The sequence below is a fragment of the Hyla sarda genome, chromosome 3, assembly GCF_029499605.1.
Source record: "Hyla sarda isolate aHylSar1 chromosome 3, aHylSar1.hap1, whole genome shotgun sequence".
Classification (NCBI taxonomy): domain Eukaryota; kingdom Metazoa; phylum Chordata; class Amphibia; order Anura; family Hylidae; genus Hyla; species Hyla sarda.
Window position 1 is genome coordinate 173,671,543 of NC_079191.1, and position 23,878 is coordinate 173,695,420.

Below are 23,878 nucleotides of genomic sequence, written 5' to 3' on the forward strand. Positions count from 1 at the left end.
TATAAACCGTGTGTTTAGAGAACATTTATATTCAATCAAGGGGTCTCCGAGATTTATTCAGCATGTCAAGGAATGTCATCATGATTCTCTCTGTGATCTAGCCTTTCATGGAATCGAAAGAGTTAATTATACAGGGGGTACTGATAGGCGGCAACCTTTACTCCACGCCGAAGAAAAATGGATTATCAAAGCGAATGCCCACAGCAATCTCGGATTCTGTTTTTCAATACCAATGGTCTCCAAACAGTGGACTTCAAGATGTTGCAAAACTACAACTCCCAGGCATGCTGGGAGTTGTAGTTTTGCAAAATTTGGAGGTCCACAGTTTGGAGACCACTCTTTTCTGTCACATAAGGAGTAAAATGGAATTCAAGCTTTGGTGGATCCATTACAACGCACCAGGCGATGCATAAAAGACCCCCCATTGACTTAATATAGTCTGTTAGGTTTTATCATGCTATACTGTGCAGGTGTGAACAAAGGTATATCCAGTATATGTAAAAGTTACCCCTGCGTAGTGTTCGCTGTCCATAACAAGCCATACTGCTACTTTCTGGCAATGATGGATCTCCCCAGGTTCCCTCATGGGGTCCATTACTGTGATCCCCAGAATAGAGCAGTATGGGCCATTCATGTGATAGGTGGCATTTCTGTAGACTGCTGGATACATTCATATAGAGAAGGCATGAGGTTTAACAGCCGCAGGGTAGGATACAGCCATGTGCCCTCATGAATCCCCGGTACTGTATAGAGTTCTATGCCCAGGGCTGTTATTTCGGTACAATGTACAATTCACGGCAGGATCATATGAGCTCAGCTGACTGGCAGTTTTCTGACCTGCTGGCAGTTTCTGAGGGCAGTGAGGACCTGCTGGGAGTTGTGGTGTCCCAGGCAGAGCGCTGTCACAAGACGGTGGCTGCACCTGGCAAACCCCTGACACTTCCTGGTGATTTCCCAGAGCAGAGAAGAAGTGGGTGACAGAGCCCGTACATCCCCACACAGGGCTCCGGGTCCCGCCTCGCTGGGCGGGGAGGGCTGTACCTGAGCTGTCACACTGCACCGGAACCTTGTGTCCCATTCACGGATTGACGGTCGGGGCCATGGATGAGCGGAGCCCGCTGGTCACCTACAAGCTCAGCGTGTCCACGGACGAGACCGCCCGGAATGGACCGAACCGGCAGCGCGCAGGAGCCCGAAAACTCTCCACCTTTCTGGGGGTTGTGGTGCCCACCCTGCTGGCGATGTTCAGTGTGGTGCTGTTTCTCAGGATAGGTAAGTGCCCCCTACTTACTGACGACCTCCTTCTGTGTCGATATACCCAAAATAGAGACCCAGCTACTAGTACCCCCAAACAGTGCCCCAGCTACATGTACCCCAAAACAGTGCCCCAGCTACAGATACCCCAAAACAGTGCCCCAGCTACATGTACCCCAAAACAGTGCCCCAGCTACATGTACCCCAAAACAGTGCCCCAGCTACAGATACCCCAAAACAGTGCCCCAGCTACATGTACTTCAAAACAGTGCCCCAGCTACAGGTACCCCAAAACAGTGCCCCAGCTACAGATACCCCAAAACAGTGCCCCAGCTACATGTACCCCAAAACAGTGCCCCAGCTACAGGTACCCCAAAACAGTGCCCCAGCTACATGTACCCCAAAACAGTGCCCCAGCTACATGTACCCCAAAACAGTGCCCCAGCTACAGGTACCCCAAAACAGTGCCCCAGCTACAGGTACCCCAAAACAGTGCCCCAGCTACATGTACCCCAAAACAGTGCCCCAGCTACAGGTACCCCAAAACAGTGCCCCAGCTACATGTACCCCAAAACAGTGCCCCAGCTACAGGTACCCCAAAACAGTGCCCCAGCTACATGTACCCCAAAACAGTGCCCCAGCTACATGTACCCCAAAACAGTGCCCCAGGTACAGCTAGCCCCAAAACGGTGCACCAACTACACCCACCCCCAGAACAGTGCACCAGCTCTAGGTACCCACAGGGCAGAGCATTAGCTTCAGACACCCAGAATAGTTCACCAGCCTTAGGTACCCTCAGAATAGTGCACCAGCTACACGCACCCTCAGAATAGTGCACCAGCTACACACACTCTCAGAATAGTGCACCAGCTACACGCACTCTCAGAATAGTGCACCAGCTACACAGACTCCCAGAATAGTGCACCAGCTACACAGACTCCCAGAATAGTGCACCAGCTACACAGACTCCCACAATAGTGCACCAGCTACACGCACCCTCAGAATAGTGCACCAGCTACACGCACCCTCAGAATAGTGCACCAGCTACACACACTCTCAGAATAGTGCACCAGCTACACGCACTCTCAGAATAGTGCACCAGCTACACGCACTCTCAGAATAGTGCACCAGCTACACAGACTCCCAGAATAGTGCACCAGCTACACAGACTCCCAGAATAGTGCACCAGCTACACAGACTCCCAGAATAGTGCACCAGCTACACGCACCCTCAGAATAGTGCACCAGCTACACAGACTCTCAGAATAGTGCACCAGCTACACGCACTCTCAGAATAGTGCACCAGCTACACAGACTCTCAGAATAGTGCACCAGCTACACACACTCTCAGAATAGTGCACCAGCTACACGCACTCTCAGAATAGTGCACCAGCTACACGCACCCTCAGAATAGTGCACCAGCTACACGCACCCTCAGAATAGTGCACCAGCTACACGCACCCTCAGAATAGTGCACCAGCTACACGCACTCTCAGAATAGTGCACCAGCTACACGCACTCTCAGAATAGTGCACCAGCTACATGCACTCTCAGAATAGTGCACCAGCTACACGCACCTTCAGAATAGTGCACCAGCTACACGCACCCTCAGAATAGTGCACCAGCTACACGCACCCTCAGAATAGTGCACCAGCTACATGCACTCTCAGAATAGTGCACCAGCTACATGCACTCTCAGAATAGTGCACCAGCTACATGCACTCTCAGAATAGTGCACCAGCTACACGCACCTTCAGAATAGTGCACCAGCTACACGCACCCTCAGAATAGTGCACCAGCTACACGCACCTTCAGAATAGTGCACCAGCTACACGCACCTTCAGAATAGTGCACCAGCTACACGCACCCTCAGAATAGTGCACCAGCTACACGCACCCTCAGAATAGTGCACCAGCTACACGCACCCTCAGAATAGTGCACCAGCTACACGCACTCTCAGAATAGTGCACCAGCTACATGCACTCTCAGAATAGTGCACCAGCTACACGCACTCTCAGAATAGTGCACCAGCTACATGCACTCTCAGAATAGTGCACCAGCTACACGCACCCTCAGAATAGTGCACCAGCTACACGCACTCTCAGAATAGTGCACCAGCTACACGCACTCTCAGAATAGTGCACCAGCTACATGCACTCTCAGAATAGTGCACCAGCTACACGCACTCTCAGAATAGTGCACCAGCTACACGCACTCTCAGAATAGTGCACCAGCTACACGCACTCTCAGAATAGTGCACCAGCTACACGCACTCTCAGAATAGTGCACCAGCTACACGCACTCTCAGAACAGTGCCCCAGCTATAGATACCCATAGAACAGTGTCCGAGCTACAGGCACCCCTAGAACGGAACACCAGCTACAGGTACCCCAAAAACATTGCACCAGCTACAGGTACCCCCAAAACAGTGCCCCAGTTACAGGTTTTTCTATCTAAAGAGCCATATCAGGGATTATTGTTTTGCAAAATTATTTTTGAGGTAAAATGGAAAAAAGAAAATGCTTTTTTTTTTTTTTTTTGGTGAGGCGGGGGGGGGGGGGGGTGTTGAGGGTAGTTTTTATGCCATTCAATGTGCGTTGGTAAAATTTACATTTTATCTGTATTCCTCGGATTGGTATGATTACAGTGATACCCAATGCACCTTGACATCGACTTTTTGTTCACTTTTTATTCCATTTTTTGGGGGGAATGGGATTATAAATATATATATTATTTTAAAACATTTTCACACTTTTTAATCCCCCAGGGGACTTCTCTAAACAATCATATATGCATTGAATTAATTTCTCTGTGCTCTGCTAGTACAGCCTAACTATGTCATGGCACATACCAAGGCCTTCAGAAGGGCTTGGGCTGCCATAACAATGGGCCGGGTCCCCGCAATCTCATCACATGTAGCTGACCCATAACTATACCACCAATGAGGCACTTACATTATCCTACATCACGTCTCTGCCCTTACATACATATATGCAAATGATTACTGAACTGTCTATCTCTATATGTGTATGGTGGACCCCATGTTATTGTTTTTAATTATCTATCTAATTTGTCTACATAGCTAGTATGCACATGTCAAAACGATCTCCTCCATCCCTGTTGAACCCATTTCGTTGTGGGAGAAACACATTGGAATAAGGATTAAGAAATCTGGTGTATTCATTTTTTCAGTAACATTGTAAGGGGTGTGGAAATAAAAAATAAAAATACTTGCCCAAGGAACTAAAACGGGAGCACAATCTACTTGTCCCTCATGACAATTCACTTGTCCAAGCCAATTAAAATTTTTGCACTCCTGTTTTTCCTCCTCCATAACCTCCATAACTCTTTTATATTTCCATCTACAGACCCATATGAGGGCTTGTTTTTCGTGGTACTGATGTCCCGGTGTACTGTAAGCTGTTCGGGATGCCGCGATTTCACCGTGGCGGTCCCGAACAGCCCGACTGAGCAGCCGGGATACTTTCACTTTCGCTTCTGAAGGGTTAATACAGGGTATCACCGTGATCGGTGATGTCCTGTATTAGCCGCGGGTCCCGGCCGTTAATGGCCGCCGGGACCGACCCGAAATGATGCGGGGTCACCGCGGGAGTCGGCGGAGGACGTAAATATTAACGTCCTTTGTCGTTAAGGAGTTAAACTTTTTTTGACACTTAGGAGACTTTTAGGAGGAATCATTAGATTCCACATACAGATCAATTCAGTTCTGTTGAACTCCATTGATCTGTGTGTTCTGCGCTCCATTGATAAAGCCTGGTCCAGCCTGACTCTATCAGTGACAGAGGGAACAAGAGGTACCTGCTACCTCTACAGTGGATCGCCACTGTTTTGCTATACACATGTTTATTCCATTTGTGTGTATTGGAACTAAACCAAAAAAGGGAGAAAAATAAGCAAATTGTACATAATGTGACACCAAACTCCAAAAATGGGCTGGACAAAATTATAAGCACCTTTTCATAATTGTGGAAAAATAAGATTGTTTTAAGCGTGTGATTCTCATTTAAACTCAACTGGCGCAAATAACAGGTTTGGGCAATATAAAAATCACACCTGAAATCAGATAAAAAGGAGAGAAGTTCACAAGGTTACAAGTCCTTCTTCAGAGATATAGATTTGCCTTTGTCCACAGTGCCCGACATTATCAAGAAGTTTGCAACCCATTGCACTGTAGCTAATCTCCCTGGGCGTGGACAAAAGAGAAAATTTGATGAAAGGTGTCAACGCGGATAGTCCAGATGGTGGATATGCAGCCCCAAACAAGTTCCAAAGATATTCAAGCTGTCCTGCAGGCTCAGGGAGCATCAGTATCAGCGCAAACTATCCGTCGACATTTAAATGAAATGAAACGCTATGGCAGGAGATCCAGGAGGACCCCACTGCTGACGCAGAGACATAAAATAGCAAGACTACATTTTGCCAAAATAAACTTGAGTAAGCCAAAATCCTTCTGGGAAAACGTCTTGTGGACAGATGAGACCAAGATAGAGCTTTTTGGTAAAGCACATCATTCTACTGTTTACAGAAAAGGGAATGAGGCCTACAAAGAAAAGAACACAGTACCTACAGTGTAATATGGTGGAGGTTCAATGATATTTTGGGGTTGTTTTGCTGCCTCTGGCACTGGGTGCCTTGAATGTGTGAAGGCATCATGAAATCTGAGGATTACCAATGGATTTTGGGACTGTACAGCCCATTGTCAGAAAGCTGGGTTTGCGTCCGAGATCTTGGGTCTTCCAGCAGGACAATGACCCCAAACATATGTCAAAAATCACCCAGAAATGGATGGAAACAAAGTGCTGGAGAGTTCTGAAGTGGTCGGCAATGAGTCCAGATCTAAATCCCATTGAACACCTGTGGAGAAATCTTAAAATTGCTTATGGGAAAAGGCGCCCTTCCAATAAGAGAGACCTGGAGCAGTTTGTAAAGGAAGAGTGGTCCAACATTCCGGCTGAGAGGTGTAAGAAGCTTATTTATGCTTATAGGAAGCAAATGATTTCAGTTATTTTTTCCAAAGGGTGTGCAACCAAATATTAAGTTAAGGGTGCCAATAATTTTGTCCAGCCCATTTTTGGAGTTTGGTGTAACATTATGTCCAATTTGCTTTTTTTCCTCCCTTTTTTGGTTTAGTTATAATAAACACAAAGGGAATAAACATGGGTATTACAAAACATGTGTTACTGCAATCATTTTCTGTGAGAAATACTTCATTTGCTTGAAAAATGTCAGGGGTGCCAACATTTACGGCCATGACTGTAAATGGTGGTTATAGTAGTGGTCATAGTGTTGCGGTATTATCTGTTCCTTGTATAGTGGGGTAACTGTCTGACTGCATGTGCTGCTGCTGAATATCGCATGAGGCACTAGGCATCTGCCTACCCCCCACATACCTAACCAACAACCCACCTACCTACCTAACCACCACCCCACCCATCTTCCTACTTAAGTACTGAATCCTTAAAGCGCAACTGTCATGAAATCTGGGTGCAATAACCTGCATACAGCCTTTGTACTGTGTGCAGGTGATGGGCATAGCAATGTTTTTACCTAATATTTCCAGGCTTTCATGACCCCAAAATATGCTTTTGATCAAAGCCACTGACGGTCGGATAGGTGTGGCGCGAGGTACGCGATGCCCAGCCGCCACCACACCCACCCCCTGTATGTCAGTGCTGGGACCACTGTGTGTGCTAATCTAACGTGCGCGCCGCTGCATGTCATCCAGCTAGCGCGCGCTCCTCCGGCACATTAGATTAGCTGAAGGGCGCATGCGCTGGGACCTGTGTGTCAATCACATAGCGGTCCCAGCGCTGACATACAGGGGGTGGGCATGGCGGCGGCGGGGCATTGCGTACCTCACGCCACACCTATCCGACCGTCAGTGGCTTTGATCAAAAGCATATTTTGGGGTCATGAATGCCTGCAAATATTAGGTAAAAACATTGCTCTGCCCACCACCTGCACACAGTACAACGACTGTTCGCAGGTTATTGCACCCAGATTTCATGACAGTTGCTCAGTAAAGAAGTACTTTTCTGGCCTTGCCTCGGCCGCAATAGGTGCTAGCTACAGCTCTGTATATGCATGAACATTGATGTGTATTCCAGCGCTTACAGTTGTGTTACTGTTATATATATAACATTTTCTCTATCGTGTACAGTATGTTGACTTGCACTTTACTTATTGTTTGTATCTACACAGCGTTTTTAACAATTAGCAGTTAATGTTACCTTTTATATTATCAGTGGTGGATTTTTGGGCATTTGAATATTGGTAAAAAGTTTTAAAAAGCCTCTGAAAAATGAAAGCTTGAATCTGATTGGTTGAAATGAGCAACAGCTCCACTGTACAAGGTTTGTGTGTGGGGGTGCTGTACACCATATTGGGAGGGGTGTAATTTATATACAGCCATACATTTACCCTAGATATCGTCATACAGCTCACCACAGTTAAGGTATATATAAAAAAGACAGAAATATTCTGTATACTTTATTGTGCATGTTCCGTGCTTGACCTGTTTATCCAGAAAACAGTCCTGTCACATTCTTCACACTGTTTGATGTGGTTCATGTGGAGCCGCAATAGAGACAGGTTGAAATATTTAAGAGTATGTAAAATGCTTTGGAGTTAGCCATACACAGGTTTCTACACAGGTTTTTTCTGGCCTTTTTTTTTTGTTATAACTGCCATTGCAGCTTCTGAGCCTAAGTCACAAGTGAATCCAGTTGGAAGGAGAAGTATACGTCCACTATATAGAAAAGAATGTCTCTTTGTCGGTGCTCGGGAACTGTTCATTAGCTGGCTCATGATTAGGGGTTGTAGTGCCGACTGCTATGCCTATGTGACTTTATTCAGAAGTATAAGTCCTTTCTTTATATTTTCTGGTCCTTGTGAATGCATTCCTAGTTTTAGCTCAAAACTGCAGTGGCAATATTCCAAAAAACATCAGAAAAAACCCTGTGTGGAAACTTAGCTTAAAGAGTACTCCGCCCAGACATCTAATCCCCTGATCGTGGGGTCTCGCCGCTGGGATCTCTGCAGTGCCACCTTGCCGTCATCACTACAGAGCAAACTGACTCTGTGCATGATGACGGGGTGATGTAGGGGACGGAGCATCGTGGCATCACGGCTACGCCCCCCCCCATGACGTTACGTCCCACCCACTCAATACAAGTTTATGGAAGGGGGTGTAGCGATCGTCTCGCCCCCTCACATAGATTTGTATTAAGGGGGCTGGGTGTGACATCACGGGGGCGGAGCCGTGACGTCACAGTGCTCCGTCCCCAGCATCGCCCCGTCACTGCGAACAGAGACAGTTTGCTCTGTAGTGATGACGGACGGGTGGCACTGCAAAGATGGCGGGGGTCCCCAGCTGCAATGGGATTCTGCTTCAACAGAAAGCATTGGGATTCTGCTGCAACAGAATTTCCAAGTTGAATTCTCTGGTAGATTCTGCCCGGAAATTCCGTCATATGAACATGGCCTTAGTCAGATGTTTCTATGATATACTAAAGTCTAATTATAACCATTTAGTTGGTTTTAAACTTCTATTGTCATTAAGTTTATGTTTAACATACTTTTTCAAGACTTCTGCAATTTTCCCTGCCATGCTGGATCTCAGCTTCTGGGCCAAACCCCGATGACAACCCATTCTTACCTAATCAGTGTTTCTCAGTGAGATTGTGACTTGGGGAGTTTCCTGACCATGGACTCATAATATTCATGTACTTAGAATGGCAGATTTTCTATCCAGTCTGCAGTGTTTCCACAGAAAAATCTGCAACAGTACAATTTTACTGTGGATATTTTGCCATCCCTATTGAAGTCAATGAGAAAAGTCCTCAGAATTTCTGTAACATATTTTAATATGCTGCATATTTAAAGAGAAACTGACAGCTGGTTCACCCGCACTAAACCCCATATACTGGATTATAGTGCGGGTGAACATCTTTAAAATCAGGAGTCATCTACTATTTTCTGTGGCTTCTATGCAGAGTTCTGTACTTTTTTCTTTTATACATATTGCGCTCCAATGCTCAATGGAGGAGGAGAGCCATCTCTCCCAGCTCCCCTGTCCAGCCTGCCTCCATCATTAATATGTAAATGAATGCTGGTGGGTGTGCTCTGCTCAGAGTACAGAGCGCTCACCTCCCCCACAGGCTCTCATGTCTTAGAGTGAAGACTTTGATTATTCAAGACGGGGGCGGGCTGGGGAATGAATAATGATGAGGCAGGGGAGCTCAGAGAGCTGGCTTCCCACCTCCATTGCATGCTGGAGGGCAATATGAATAAAATGACAAAACCCTGAACAGAAGCCACAGAAAAGAGTAAGTGACCCTTCATTTTAAAGGTTAACCAGTTGTCAGTTTATCTTTAAAACTCATACCACAGATACAATTCTGCACAGATTGCAAGGTGATTTTTTCACAGATTGTGAATAAGATTTTTTAAAATACTCTGTAGACTTTCCAAACACTAGGCAGAAAATAGGCCAATTATGTGCCATATGTGGACTTCCTGTTAGGTTTGTTCACATGCTGCGTATTAGAGTAGCAGCTCACACACTTCAGAAAAGATCAGTGAGGAAATTGTGTTGCAGTGTTAGTTTTTTTTTTTTTTTATATAGATTTTCACAGCAGATTTCACCTTTTTCACTGCATTGGGTAAAATCCATGCAAATCCATTACACAATTCTTATGTAAGACATGTTGTGGATTTTCTGCAGATTTCCCGGGCAATCAGTTGAGAATTTATAGTGGAAAGGTCTTTTTGAGCTTTATAGGCAGTGGCATAGCAATAAGGGTCACAATTGTGACCAGGTCCCTATGGTAGCCTGGATGTTTACTGATGTTCTCGTGAAGCACTGTGATATTGCACTGCCTCCATGCACTATGGCATCACACTGTCTACAGGCAGCAGGGGATCCCTGGGCAGACACCACCTTCAACTGTGTGTACGTCATTATGATGCACACACAGTTGAAAATTCATTTTGGCATATGTTGGGCAGGTTTTCCTATCAAGGTACTTTATGTTTTTTACTTTACTGAAATGTATAGGCATTCATTGGTTTCAGAATAAGTCAATAAAAAGCAGATTGTAATACATAGGTATAGATTTGGTTGTATGTGAGCAGTTTGTTTGGATCTGCCTAAAGCATGCCTGGATAGATCTAAGCCTGCATTCACATCATGTTTAGGGCATACGGCAACTAGATCTGGCATATATAATTTGAAAAACAGCTGCTGCCATATACTCATTTTAATGACCCTGACAGAGGCAGCTAGTGACTCCGGTGGGGTCATTTTTTTAACCGTATTGTTCTTTTTTCCGTACTGAAAACCGTGGTCTACTGCGGTTTTCAGTCCTGCAACAAAAATGTATAACGTTCAGAAATGACCGGACTGGAGTCAGTAACTGACTCAGTTGGGCTCATTGAAATGAATAGGGTACAGCAGCAACTGGTTTCCAAATTCAACCCCCCAGATCTGGCTGTGTATGCCCCAAACATGATGTGAATACATCCTAATGCTGGCCGTACAGATTAGACATTCAAACCTACCAATTTTGGAAAGATTAGGAGACCATGGCCCAGTGCCCACCACCCATCGTCTATAAAAAAAAAATATTTTAAAACACAGGACAAGAAAAACAAGAGCCATTTAGTTGAAAGAGGAAAGAAGGAGGAAATATCACTCTAAATATTACCAGCATATTGTTACTAATCAAATCTTGTAAACTGAGATCAATATTACCAATAATACCAGTATACAAGAAGGAATATTATCACTATAAATATTACCAGCATACTGTTACTGACCAAATCCTATATACTGATCAATATTATCAATAATACCAATATACAAGGAGGAATATTATCACTATAAATATTATTAGCATACTGTTACTGACCAAATCCTGTATACTGAGATCAATACCAGTATACAAGGAGGAATATTATCACCATACATATTATCATCATATTGTTCATAGTAGTGATCCTGGTTCTGCAGTCCCTAAGACTACAGTGCGGTTAAATCTACTGACTCACAGAAAGCATTTTCTTGGAGTAGCTCTCTTCTCTTTCCTTCTCTGTCTTGCTCAGACCATCATAAAGTCTTCTTCCAAACATGACTTGTCTTCACAGAATCTGCTAGACAACAAACATATTAGGCCCCACACTTTTTTTTAGCACATTTCCCACATGTTCCCTACCCTAAGTGCTTAAAAATCCCCCCCCCCCCCGCCAGGTGCCCTGAATAGTATAAGTAAGTAAAGTGTGTTAAGGGAAAGGGTAGGGGGATAGGGTGGAGAGTAGGTTATTTAAGGTAGAACCCCACCAGTAGGTCGATAATGACCCTAGTAGGTAATTCCCCATAATGCTCCAGGGTAGGTAATATCCCAGTAGTCAGGCAGTAGGTAATGCCTCCAGATAGCTTGTAGTTAATGTCCCCAGCAGGTGTGTCATAGGTAATGCCCCCAGTTGATAGTAAGTTATTCCCCCAGGTAGGTAATGCCCCCCTCAGTAAATAATGCTCCCAGTAAATAGTGCCCCCCAGGTAGGTAATGTCTTCGTAAGAAGTACCATCAGTAGATTGTGCCCCAGTAGTTATTTCCCCCAGTAAATAGTGCCCCCAGGTAGGTCATGCCTCCAATAGGTAGTTCCACCAGGTAGGTAATGCCGCCAGTAGATAGTAGCCTGTAGAAGCAGCCCCTGTGCTAAATGTAAAGGGCCCACAGCCCGTTCTGTTGTCTTATGTGAGTAGGGGCACAGGAAGAGTGGTGTTAGGTGGGAGATCTGGGATAAGGGTCTGGCAGTGAGGTAGATAGATTTGTGATAAATTGATAGATAGATGTGAGGAAGATAGATAGATAGATACAGTCATGGCCGTAAATGTTGGCACCCCTGAAATTTCTCACAGAAAAGGATTGCAGTAACATGTTTTGCTATACACGTGTTTATTCCCTTTGCGTGTATTGGAACTAAACCAAAAAAGGGAGAAAAAAAAAATAATTGGACATAATGTCACACCAAACTCCAAAAATGGGCTGGACAAAATTGTTGGCACCCTTAACTTAATATTTGGTTGCACACCCTTTGGAAAAAATAACTGAAATCAGTGGCTTCCTATAACCATCAATAAGCTTCTTACACTTCTCAGCCGGAATGTTGGACCACTCTTTCTTTGCAAACTGCTCCAGGTCTCTCTTATTGGAAGGGGGCCTTTTCCCAACAGCAATTTTAAGAACTCTCCACAGGTGTTCAATGGGATTTAGATCTGGACTCATTGCTGGCCACTTCAGAACTCTCCAGCGCTTTGTTGCCATCCATTTCTGGGTGCTTTTTGACATATGTTTGGGGTCATTGTCCTGCTGGAAGACCCAAGATCTCGGATGCAAACCCAGCTTTCTGACACTGGGCTGTACAGTACGACCCAAAATCCGTTGGTAATCCTCAGATTTCACCCAGTGCCAGAGGCAGCAAAGCAACCCCAGAACATCATTGAACCTCCACCATATTTCACTGTAGGTACTGTGTTCTTTTCTTTGTTTGCCTAATTCTGTTTTCGGTAAACAGTAGAATGATGTGCTTTACCAAAAAGCTCTATCTTGGTCTCATCTGTCCACAAGACATTTTACCAGAAGGATTTTGGCTTACTCAAGTTTATTTTGGAAAAAAACAAACAAAAAAAAATTACTGAAATCAGTTGCTTCCTATAACCATCAATAAGCTTCTTACACCTCTCAGCTGGAATGTTGGACCACTCTTCCTTTGCAACCTGTTCCAGGTCTCTCTTATTGGAAGGGCGCCTTTTCCCAACAGCAATTTTAAGATCTCTCCACAGGTGTTCAATGGGATTTAGATCTGGATCTTAGATCTCATACATTACGGCCATGAATGTATGAGATAGATAGATATTAGATAGATACGACCTTCAGTTAGTCCCAGCGTCTAAGTAAGTAGGGGCCAGGGTAGGGGGAGATAGATAAATATATAGATATAAGAAAGATATATAAATAATTAGATAGATAGATAGGCCGTGCCCCCCCCCCCAATTTAAAATAAACTAAGTTATATTCTAGTAACTCAGCCAGCGCCACCATGGTGGCATTTGCAGCCGCACCAGAGCTGCAAGGGAACATTGCATCCTTTTCCCCTCCCTCTCACCTTGCGGCTGATTATTTTGATGTGGCTGAGCGGCGCCAGGGTCTCGTGTGCGCAACCCATGCTTTCTCGCAGTCGGACTCGGCGGAAAGAAAGAGAGGAAGAGGAGCGGGAGCGCACATTGCGGACGTAAAGAGACAGAGCAGTGAGAAGAAGTTAGAACCTGAAGAGCAAGACACAGCAAGAGCAGTAAGTAAAGTAAGGAGAACTGATCATGGAAAGAGGAGTAGAGTGAGAAGAGCCAAGAGAAGTTAGGACAGTTAGGAGCAGTTAGGAAGAGCAAGTAAGGGGGTCTGGGGGGGCTGAACAAATAAGGGGGGTCTGACAAAATAACTTAAGGGGGGGGCTGAACAAATAAGGTGGGAGGTTGAGCAAATAAGGGGGCAGAGCTAATAAGGGGGCTGAGCAAGTACGGTAAGGAAAAGCTGAGCAAGTAAGGGGGGCTGAGCTTATAAACGGGGACTAAGCAAATATCTTAAGGGGGGCTGAGCCAACAAGGGGGAATGAGCAAGTAAGTTAAGTGGGAGCTGAGCAAGTAAAGGGAGATGAACAAATAAGGAAGGGAGGCTGAACAAATAAGGGAGGGAGGCTGAGCAAGTAAGGTAAGGGGGAGCTGAGCAAGTAAGGGGGGCTGAGCAAATGAGGGGGAAGCTGTAAGAGGGGGATGAGCAAATAGGGGGGGCTGAGCTAATAAGAGGGGGATGAGAAAATAAGGGGGATGAGAAAGTAAGATAAGGGGGAGCGTAACAAGTAAGGAGGCTGAGCTAATAAGGGGGGACTGAGCAAATAAGGGGGACTGAGCTGTAAGAGAAGCCTTAGCTAATAGGGGGCTGAGCAAGTAAGGGGGTTGGCCAAGGAAAAGGGAGCAGAGAGCAGAGCAAGTAAGGAGGAGCAGAGGAAGTAAGGGGAGGCTGAGCAAGTAAGGGGGGTTGAGCTAATAGGGGGGATGATTAAATAATGGGGTGCTTAGCAAGTAAGGGGGTGTTGAGCAAACAAGGGAGGCTGAGCAAGTAAGGAGCAGCAGGGGGTTGAGCAAGTAAGGGGGAGCAGAGCAAGTAAGGTAGGGGCTGAGCAAGTAAGGAGGGAGCAGGGCAAGTAGAGGGGACCTGAGAGCAGAGCAAGTAAGGGGGACCTTAGCAAGAAAGGGGGAGCAGAGCAAGCGGACAGTGCAGCTACACCTTACCTACCTGAGATTGCAGTTCGCAGAGGGAGCCAGTGGAGCGGACAGTACGGCTACATATCATCTACCTGAAAAAGCTGTTTGCAGACTTCAAAAATCTTTTTTTTATATTATTTTATTTTTTTATATTAAACATGTTCTGCACAGTGTGCATATATATATATATATATATATATATATATATTTATGTATGTGTATATATATATATATATATATATATATATATACACACAAGTTTTAAAATTGCCCCCTCCCCCCACACTTTTGTCACTGGCCCACCCATGTGCCCCCCCCCCCCCCCAAATATGAATGCTGGAGACGCCACTTAACTATAACTCCCAACATTCCCACATAGCCAAAGGCATGCTGGGAGTTGTAGTTCTGCCGTTTAGCAACAGCTGGAAGCACCCTGGTTGAGAAAAAAACAAGATGGAGGTAAGTAGACAATATGGGGGAGATTTATCAAAACCTGTGGAGAGGCAAAGTTGTAGAAAAGACTAATGTCCACTTACGGACAGAGGCGCCTTATTAAAACATAACTTTTACTGATAGCAATTAAAATTCGTAATAACCAACAAATAATAGCATTGGATAAAATTCCTTTATGGGTTATATATGTCTTCCCTATAGTTGTTGCTTGGGGTGATGGCAGGAATAAATCTGGCCATACCTCTCATAACAACTGAGCAAGCTTAACCCCTTGGGGACGGAGCCCATTATGACCCTAAGGACGGGAGCATTTTTTGCAAATCTGACCACTGTCACTTTAAGCATTAATAACTCTGGAATGCTTTTACTTATAAATTTGATTCCGAGATTGTTTTTTCGTGACATATTCTACTTCATGGTAGTGGTAAATTTTCGGCGATACCTGCATCCTTTCTTGGTGAAAAATTCAAAAATTTCATGAAAAATTTGAAAATGTTGCATTTTTCTAACTTTGAAGCTCTCTGCTTATAAGGAATATGGATATTCCAAATAAATTATATATTGATTCACATATAAAATATGTCTACTTTATGTTTGCATCATAAAATTGATGAGTTTTTACTTTTGGAAGACATCATTGGGCTTCAAAGTTCAGCAACAATTTTCCAGTTTTTCGCAAAATTTTCAAAATCTGAATTTTTCAGGGACCAGTTCAGGTTTGAAGTGGATTTGAAGGGTCTTCTGGTTAGAAATACCCGATAAATGACCCCATTATAGAAACTGCACCCCTCAAAGTATTCAAAATGACATTCAGTCAGCGTTTTAACCCTTTAGGTGTTTCACAGGAATAGCAGCAAAGTGAAGGAGAAAATTCAAAATCTTCATTTTTTACACTGGCATGTTTTTGTAGACCCAATTTTTGAATTTTTACAAGGGGTAAAAGGAAAAAAATCCTCTCAAAATTTGTAACCCAATTTCTCTCGAGTAAGAAAATACCTCATATGTGTATGTCAAGTGTTCTGTGGGTGCACTAGAGGGCTCAGAAGCGAAGGAGCAACAATGGGATTTAGGAGAGTGAGTTTTTCTGAAATGGTTTTTGAGGGGCATGTCCCATTTAGGAAGCCCTTATGGTGCCAGAACAGCAAAAACCCCCCACATTGCATACTATTATGGAAACGAAACCCCTCAAGGAACGTAACAAGGGGTACGGTGAGCCTTGACACCCCACAGGTGTTTGACAACTTTCTGTTAAAGTCGGATGTGTAAATGAAAAAAAAATATTTTTCCACTAAAATTCTGGTTTTTCCCCAAATTTTACTTTTTTACAAAGGGTAATAGGAGAAAATGCCCCCCATAATTTGTAACCCCATTTCTTCTGAGTATGGAAATACCCCATGTTTGGACGTCAAGTGCACTGTGAGCGAACTACAACGCTCAGATGAGAAGGAGCGCCATTGAGCTTTTAGAGAGATAATTTGTTTGGAATGGAAGTCGGGGGCCATGTGCATTTACAAAGCCCCCCGTGGTGCCAGAACAGTGGACCCCCCCACATGTGACCCCATTTTGGAAACTACACCCCTCACAGAATGTAATAAGGGGTGCAGTGAGCATTTACACCCCACTGGCGTTTGACAGATCTTTGGAACAGTGGGCTGTGCAAACAAAAAAATTTAATTTTTCATTTTCACGTACCACTGTTCCAAAAATCTTTCAGACCCCTGTGGGGCGTAAATGCTCACTGTACCCCTTATTACATTACACGAGGGGTGTAGTTTCCAAAATGGGGTCACATGTGGGTATTTATTTTTTTGCATTTATGTCAGAACCGCTGTAAAATCAGCCACCCCTGTGCAAATCACCAATTTAGGCATCAAATGTACCCGGTGTGCTCTCACTCCTGAGCCTTGTTGTGCGTCCGCAGAGCATTTTACGCCCACATATGGGGTATTTCCGTACTCAGGAGAAATTGCGTTACTAATTTTGGGGGTCTTTTTTTCCTTTTACCTCTTGTGAAAATAAAAAGTAAAGGGCAACACCAGCATGTTAGTGTAAATTTTTTTTATTTTTTTACAATAACAGGCTGGTGTAGACCCCAACTTTTCCTTTTCATAAGGGGTAAAAGGAGAAAAAGCCCCCCAAAATTTGTAGTGTAATTTCTCCCGAGTACGGAGATACCCCATATGTGACCCTAAACTGTTTCCTTGAAATACGACAGCGCTCCAAAGTGAGAGAGCGCCATGCGCATTTGAGGACTAAATTAGGGATCGCATAGGGTGGACATAGGGGTATTCTACGCCAGTGATTCCCAAACAGGGTGCCTCCAGCTGTTGCTAAACTCCCAGCATGCCTGGACAGTCAGTGGCTGTCCGGAAATGCTGGGAGTTGTTGTTTTGCAACAGCTGGAGGCTCCGTTTTGGAAACACTGCTGTACAATAAGTTTTTCCTTTTTATTGGGGGGGGGGGACAGTGTAAGGGGGTGTTTATGTAGTGTTTTACTCTTTATTAGGTGTTAGTATAGTGTAGTGTAGTGTTTTTTGGGTACATTCACACTGGCGGGTTACGGTGAGTTTCCCGCTAGGAATTTGCGTTGCGGCGAAAAATTTGCCGCAGCTCATACTTGAAGCAGGAAACTTGCTGTAAACCCGCCCGTGTGAATGTACCCTGTACATTCACATGGGGGGGGCAAACCTCCAGCTGTTTCAAAACTACAACTCCCAGCATGCACGGTCTGTCAGTACATGCTGGGAGTTGTAGTTTTGCAACAGCTGGAGGCACACTGGTTGGAAAACCTTCAGTTAGGTTCTGTTACCTAACTCAGTATTTTCCAACCAGTGAGCCTCCAGCTGTTGCAGAACTACAACTCCCAGCATGCACGGTCTGTCAGTACATGCTGGGAGTTGTAGTTTTGAAACAGCTGGAGGCACACTGGTTGGAAAATACTGAGTTGGGTTCTGTTACCTAACTCAGTATTTTCCAACCAGTGTGCCTCCAGCTGTTGCAAAACTACAATTCCCAGCATGTCTGATCACAGAAGGGCATGCTGGGAGATGTAGTTATGCAACAGCTGGAGGTACTCAACTACAACTCCCAGCATGCCGAGACAGCTGTTTTCTGTGTGGGCATGCTGGAATTTGTAGTTTTGCAACATCTGGAGTGCTACAATTTAGAGACCACTGAACAGTGATCTCCAAACTGTGGACCTCCAGATGTTGCAAAACTACAACTCCCAGCATGCCCAGACAGCAAACAGCTGTGTGGGCATGCTAGGAGTTGTAGTTTTGCAAGATCTAGAGGGCAGTATAGAGATCACTGTGCAGTGGTCTCTAAACTGCAGACCTCCAGCTGTTGCAAAACTACAAATTCCAGCATGCCCACACAGCAAACAGCTGTCTGGGCATGCTGGCAGTTGTAGTTTTGCAACATCTGGAGGGCTACAGTCTAGAGACCACTATAATGGTCTCAGACTGTAGCCCTCTAGATGTTGCTAGGCAAATTACTCACCGGCTTCCGTCACATCCGGGAGCCGTCCTCTTCTGCCGCACGCCGCCGCAGATCTCCGTCGCCGCCGCCGATCTCCGTCGCTCCGCTGCCTCCGGAGGGGTAAGTGGACTCCGGCGCCGCTCCTCTTCGTTTTCCCCGTTCTGCCCCGCCTATTGTGGGAGGGCAGGACGGGGAAAACGAAAGTAAACCCCTCCGCCCCAGATCTGCTATTGGTGGTCGCGTCTAGACCACCAATAGCAGAGATAGGAGGGGTGGCAACCCTGCCACCTCACTCCTATCGCTTTAGGGGGATCGTGGGTGTCTTAGACACCCGCGATCCCCCTTCTATCCCGGGTCACCATTGACCCGTAATGACCCGGAATCGGCGCAAATCGCAAGGGTGAATTCACTTGCGATTTGCGTCGATCGCCGACATGGGGGGGTCTAATGACCCCCCCTGGGCATTTGCACGGGGTGCCTGCTGATAGATATCAGCAGTCACCGCAGCCCGGTCCCCGCCCGGCACGCGGCGGGGGCCGAAATTCCCACGGGCGTATGGATACGCCCTTCGTCCTTAAGTACCAGGACGCAAGGGCATATGCATACGCCCTTCGTCCCCAACAGGTTAAGGTGGCTTAATGCTGCAGACGACAGTGACGAGATATGCAGATAGTGAATTTGCTGTTAATATATTATTTTGAAATGTCTCTATGTTTAGCCTAAGTCAGGAGTTTATCGTTCTCACATCATTCACACTGTTAATCGGTATCGCATCTGCCGTCTTATCTACCATGGGCCGGACTAACTTCATTCTTTTATCCGGCGCTGTGTGGAGGCCGCGCCCCCAGCTGCGGTGTCATGGGGACTGGCCTCCAATGACGTAAATAGGATGCTCGCCGGTGTTCATCTAACACGCTCATAACCTGGATATCGTTCCGGGACCCCCTGCCACTGCAGGGGCTGCTTACTGCTTCGCTTGCCGACACGGTATGTAAGTTCTTTAGGATTACCTTACCAAATGCTTACTATTTAGGCAATATTTGAGGTTTATGGGGGACATGTATCAAAGATTTTACCCCTGTTTTCTGTGTATTTTTTTGCGCAAAGTTTTGCGCAAGCGCTTTTTTTTCCCCATTTTTTTGCGCACGTTTTGGTAGAGCATGTCCTCCAGATGTGGCCTAATCAGGGTACTTTGGAGTGACATCTATAGTATGCATGGATTTATTACCTGCGTTCTTTTCCTTTGCACCAAAAATTTTGACGCAAGTGCGTCTTTTTCCCCATAAATATAAGCCAACTTTAACTGCACGTAGCAATTCTTTCTATTTCTGAAGGAAAGTTCTACTAAGGAACCACCAGAATGTTTTTACTTTCCTATCTCAATTCCTCATTTGGTTTGCTTTATATTGCTTTTTACTCCTTGGTTATTCCAAAGCACTTTTAAAATAATTTGCATATAGAATATTTGTTTACAGTTCAGTTATTCATTAGATCACTTGTATATTGGTATTGTTATCTTATGATCCAACAATTTAATACATTTACATAGGAAATGTTTGATAGCTTACTTATCATTGAACAAGCTCCGTCACATTAAAATAGCTTTGTAATCCACCTAACACTGTAGATCATTCTCCTTTTATTTTTAAAATTTACAGCTTTCCGTTATACTTTTCCCCAGCGCCCGGTAAGATGGTGGCTATCACTGATAGCCAGCCATCTTACCATGTGACCATCTGGGCATGCTGGGAGTTGTAGTTTTGCAACATCTGGAGGGCCACAGTTTGGAGACCACTGTATAATAGTCTCCAATCTGTGCTCTTCCAGATGTTCCAAAATTACAAATCTCAGCATGCCCACTCTGTCGAGGCATGCTGGGAGTTGTAGTTCTGTAACATCTGGAAGACCACAGATTGGAGACCATTATACAGTGGTCTACAAACTGTGGACCTCCAGCTGTTGCAAAACTACAACTCCCAGCATGCCCAGACTGCCCAAGCATGCTGGGAGTTGTAGTTCGTCAACATCTTACCCTTCAGATATTGCCGAAATACAACTTCCAGCATGTCTGGCCATGCTGGGAATTATAGTTTTGCAACAGCTGGAGGCACACTAGTTGGGAAACATTGTTGGTTTCCTAACTCTTTTTCCCATCCCGTGTGCCTCCAGCTGTGCCTCCAAACTATAACGCCCAGCATGCACTGACAGACCATGCATGCTGGGAATTGAAGCTGTGCAACAGCTGGAGGCACACTGGTTTGGAAACACTAAGTTAAGTAAAAAACTTTCAAGTGTTTTGCAACCAGTGTGCCTTCAGCTGTTGCATAACTACAACCCTCGGCATGCACGGACTGCCAAAGGGCATGCTGGGAGCTGTAGCAGTATGCCTCCAGCTGTTGCATAACTACAAGTTCCAGCATGTCCTTCTGCTGTCACTGCATGCTGATATTTGAAGTTTTTGCAACAGCTGAATGCACACTGGTTGCGAAACACTGAGTCTGTTTCCGTGTTTCGCAACCAGTGTGCCTCCAGCTGTTGCAAAACTACAACTCCCAGCATGCACGGACAGCCAAAGGGCATGCTCGGAGTTGTAGTTTTGCAACAGCTGGATGTTTCCCCCCCCCCTCCCTCCAATGTGAATGGACAGGGTACACTCACATGGGCGGAGGTTTACAGGGAGTGCTGCAAGATTGAGATGCAGCAAACTCGCTGTCAACCCCCGCCCGTGTGACTGTACCCTAAAAACACTACACTACACTTAAATAAAATAAGTAAAAAACACTATATATACACATACCGCTACACAGCCCCTCTCCCCTCCCCAATAAATATGAACAACGTCTGGTACGGCACTGTTTCCAAAATGGAGCCTCCAGCTGTTGCAAAACAACAACTCCCAGTATTGCCGAACAGCCATTGACTGTCCAGGCATGTTGGGAGTTTTGCAACAGCTGGAGGCACCCTATTTGGGAAACACTGGCATAGAATACCCCTATGTTCACCCCTATGCAAAACCCTAATTTAGGCCTCAAATGCGCATGGCGCTCTCACTTTGGAGCCCTGTCGTATTTCAAGGCAACATTTTACGGTCACATATGGGGTATCGCCGTACTCGGGAGAAATTGCCTTACAGATTTTGGGGGTCTTTTTCTGCTTTTACCCATTATGAAAAGGAACAGTTGGAGTCTACACCAGTATGTTAGTGTATAAAAATAAAATTATTTACACTGACATGCAGGTGTTGCCGCATACTCTACTTTTTCACAAGAGGTAAATGGGAAAAAAAAACAACCTTTTTTTGGGACACAATTTAGCCAGAGTACGGAGATACCACATATGTGGGCGCAAAGTGCTCTGCAGGCGCACAACAAGGCCCATAAGGTAGAGTGCACCATGTACATTTGAGGTGATTTGCACAGGGGTGTCACAGATGTTAAATGAAGAATAAGGACATTGGTATAATTGATGTGTTATAATTGGGTGCAAAAAGTGGTATTATTGTGAGATTAAAACTCTACATAATGAAGAAAAAAAATTCTAAAACTAATAATGAGGACACACTTACTGTTTAGGTGCAGATACACTGCAGACAAAGCTCCTACTAAATAGAGCTGCGGTGTAAATTTATGCTCTGAGGAGAATTCTAAATTTAAACGCAATTCAAGAAAGTCGCTGCACAAGAATGATAAATTTAACGCAGCTACGCCAAATTTACACAACAGGCAGAGGGGTAAAAAACTTCTATTATACACTGGAAATGATACATGTCCCCCTATGTGTACAAGTAAATTGAGCACGAGTATATTGCTATTTCAGTATCCGGTTCCCCTGGGTCTCTTCTACCTATCCAGCAGTCCGTGAGTAAATACCTCTAATTTCCCTGAGGGGCGACACAGGGGGTAAGTGAACCCAGGGTTGCTAAGGGAGATCTCTGTTTGTTTTTGTCTTTACAGGTCTGTTTTACCCAGAAGCATGGGGTCATTGTATCAGATGGCTGGATAGATGAGTTTGCTTGGGGATCTGTCTCTATGAGGGTGATCTAAGCTGCCCATTGATGTTAACTATACACTACTGTATATCTTTTTTGATATAGTGATGGGCCCCTCCTCTTAACTTTAATATTTCTAAGCTATCGCTCCAATATTTGTATGCTAGATTCCATGTCCCCTGATGAAGTGCGGGGAATAACAATTTACATCGATTGCCCGCATGGAAAACGCGTTGGGAATAGGGACTAAGTAATAGCGAGCACTGCTTTAAACAGCCAGTGGAGTATGGTGTATTCAATACTATCACCAACTTTTTACTGTGATGACAACTAGGAGCGTACTTATTTACTTTATAGTATCTGTGTGAACACACGGCTATATTTACTGTTACCTAACAGGTTTTTTTCTTTTTCTTTCGCCACCTTTGTGCACTATTATTTGTTGGTTATTACAAATTTTAATTGCTATCAGTAAAAGTTATGTTTTAATAAGGCGCCTCTGTCCGTAAATGGACATTAGTCTTTTCTACAGTCTATTGCCGAGAGGTTTAGTGTTTATTAGGGGCATATGTATGACCTGATACTCGTTGTATACATTTTATTTATTCGAGAGGCAAAGTTGCCCAGTTGTCAATAGCAACCAATCAGATCGCTTCTTTCATTCTTAACAAGGCCTGTGAAAAATGAAAGAAGCGAACTGATTGGTTTCTATGGGCAACTGGGCAACTTTGCCTCTCCACAGGTTTTGATAAATCTCCCCCTATATCATTGTTTCTTAACCAGGGTGCCTCAGCTGTTGCATGAGATAGTGCCTTTTTACCTCCCACTAATCCCAACCAGCACCCTCAACCAGAAAGTTGCTTAACTTTGATGAATGGGACCCAGCTACAGGCATTGAAAGTCTTCCTCTTCCAAGATATGAGCTGGTGGCAAGGTCTGTGGTAGGGTAGCAGGAAACACAAACCATGTGCTCCTGCTCTATCAATAGTGTAAGGGGAAGAGAGGGAAGGGGAGGGGCGTCCCTCTCGGCTCCCCTCCTCTGCTCTTTTCTTCCCAGGCAGACAGCGTGGCCCATGCGTTTATTTTACAGGGCCCACATGCCGAAGATGTACAGAAAAAATGTTGCTGCCCTCTTTAAGGCTCAGACAGAGCCCAGATGTAAGTCTGCTCCTGGGCTGCTTTACCAGCGTACTCCTGCTTGAGTGCTTGGCTGCTGCAGGGGTTGCAGCCTGGGTCCAGGCCCTTTGGGAGCCCGGGCCCCTTACTGCTTGCTGTACTGGCTGTACCCCCCTCATGGCGGCCCTGTGTTTGGCTACAATGTTTTCCCCTCTCCACATTCAGAATGCATGTATTCTTGAGTGA

The 23,878-nt window shown here is 45.0% G+C and overlaps 1 protein-coding gene across 6 annotated transcripts in view; it reads left to right on the top strand.

The window, feature by feature from the left end:
• The first annotated feature begins 902 nt into the window (after positions 1-902).
• The window catches only part of LOC130361886 (solute carrier family 12 member 9-like), a 338,026-nt gene continuing 315,050 nt past the window's right edge, over positions 903-23,878 (top strand). Inside the window, exon 1 of one of the 6 annotated variants that reach the window (XM_056565518.1) lies at positions 903-1,272. In XM_056565518.1, the coding sequence (XP_056421493.1) occupies positions 1,101-1,272 (172 nt within the window). In that variant the 5' untranslated portion in view covers positions 903-1,100. Of the gene's footprint in view, positions 1,273-13,448; positions 13,629-13,718; positions 13,723-13,828; positions 13,854-14,439; positions 14,667-23,271; positions 23,451-23,878 lie in introns of those variants that run through there. The other 5 variants (XM_056565522.1, XM_056565523.1, XM_056565524.1 and 2 more) reach the window with 5 other exon arrangements.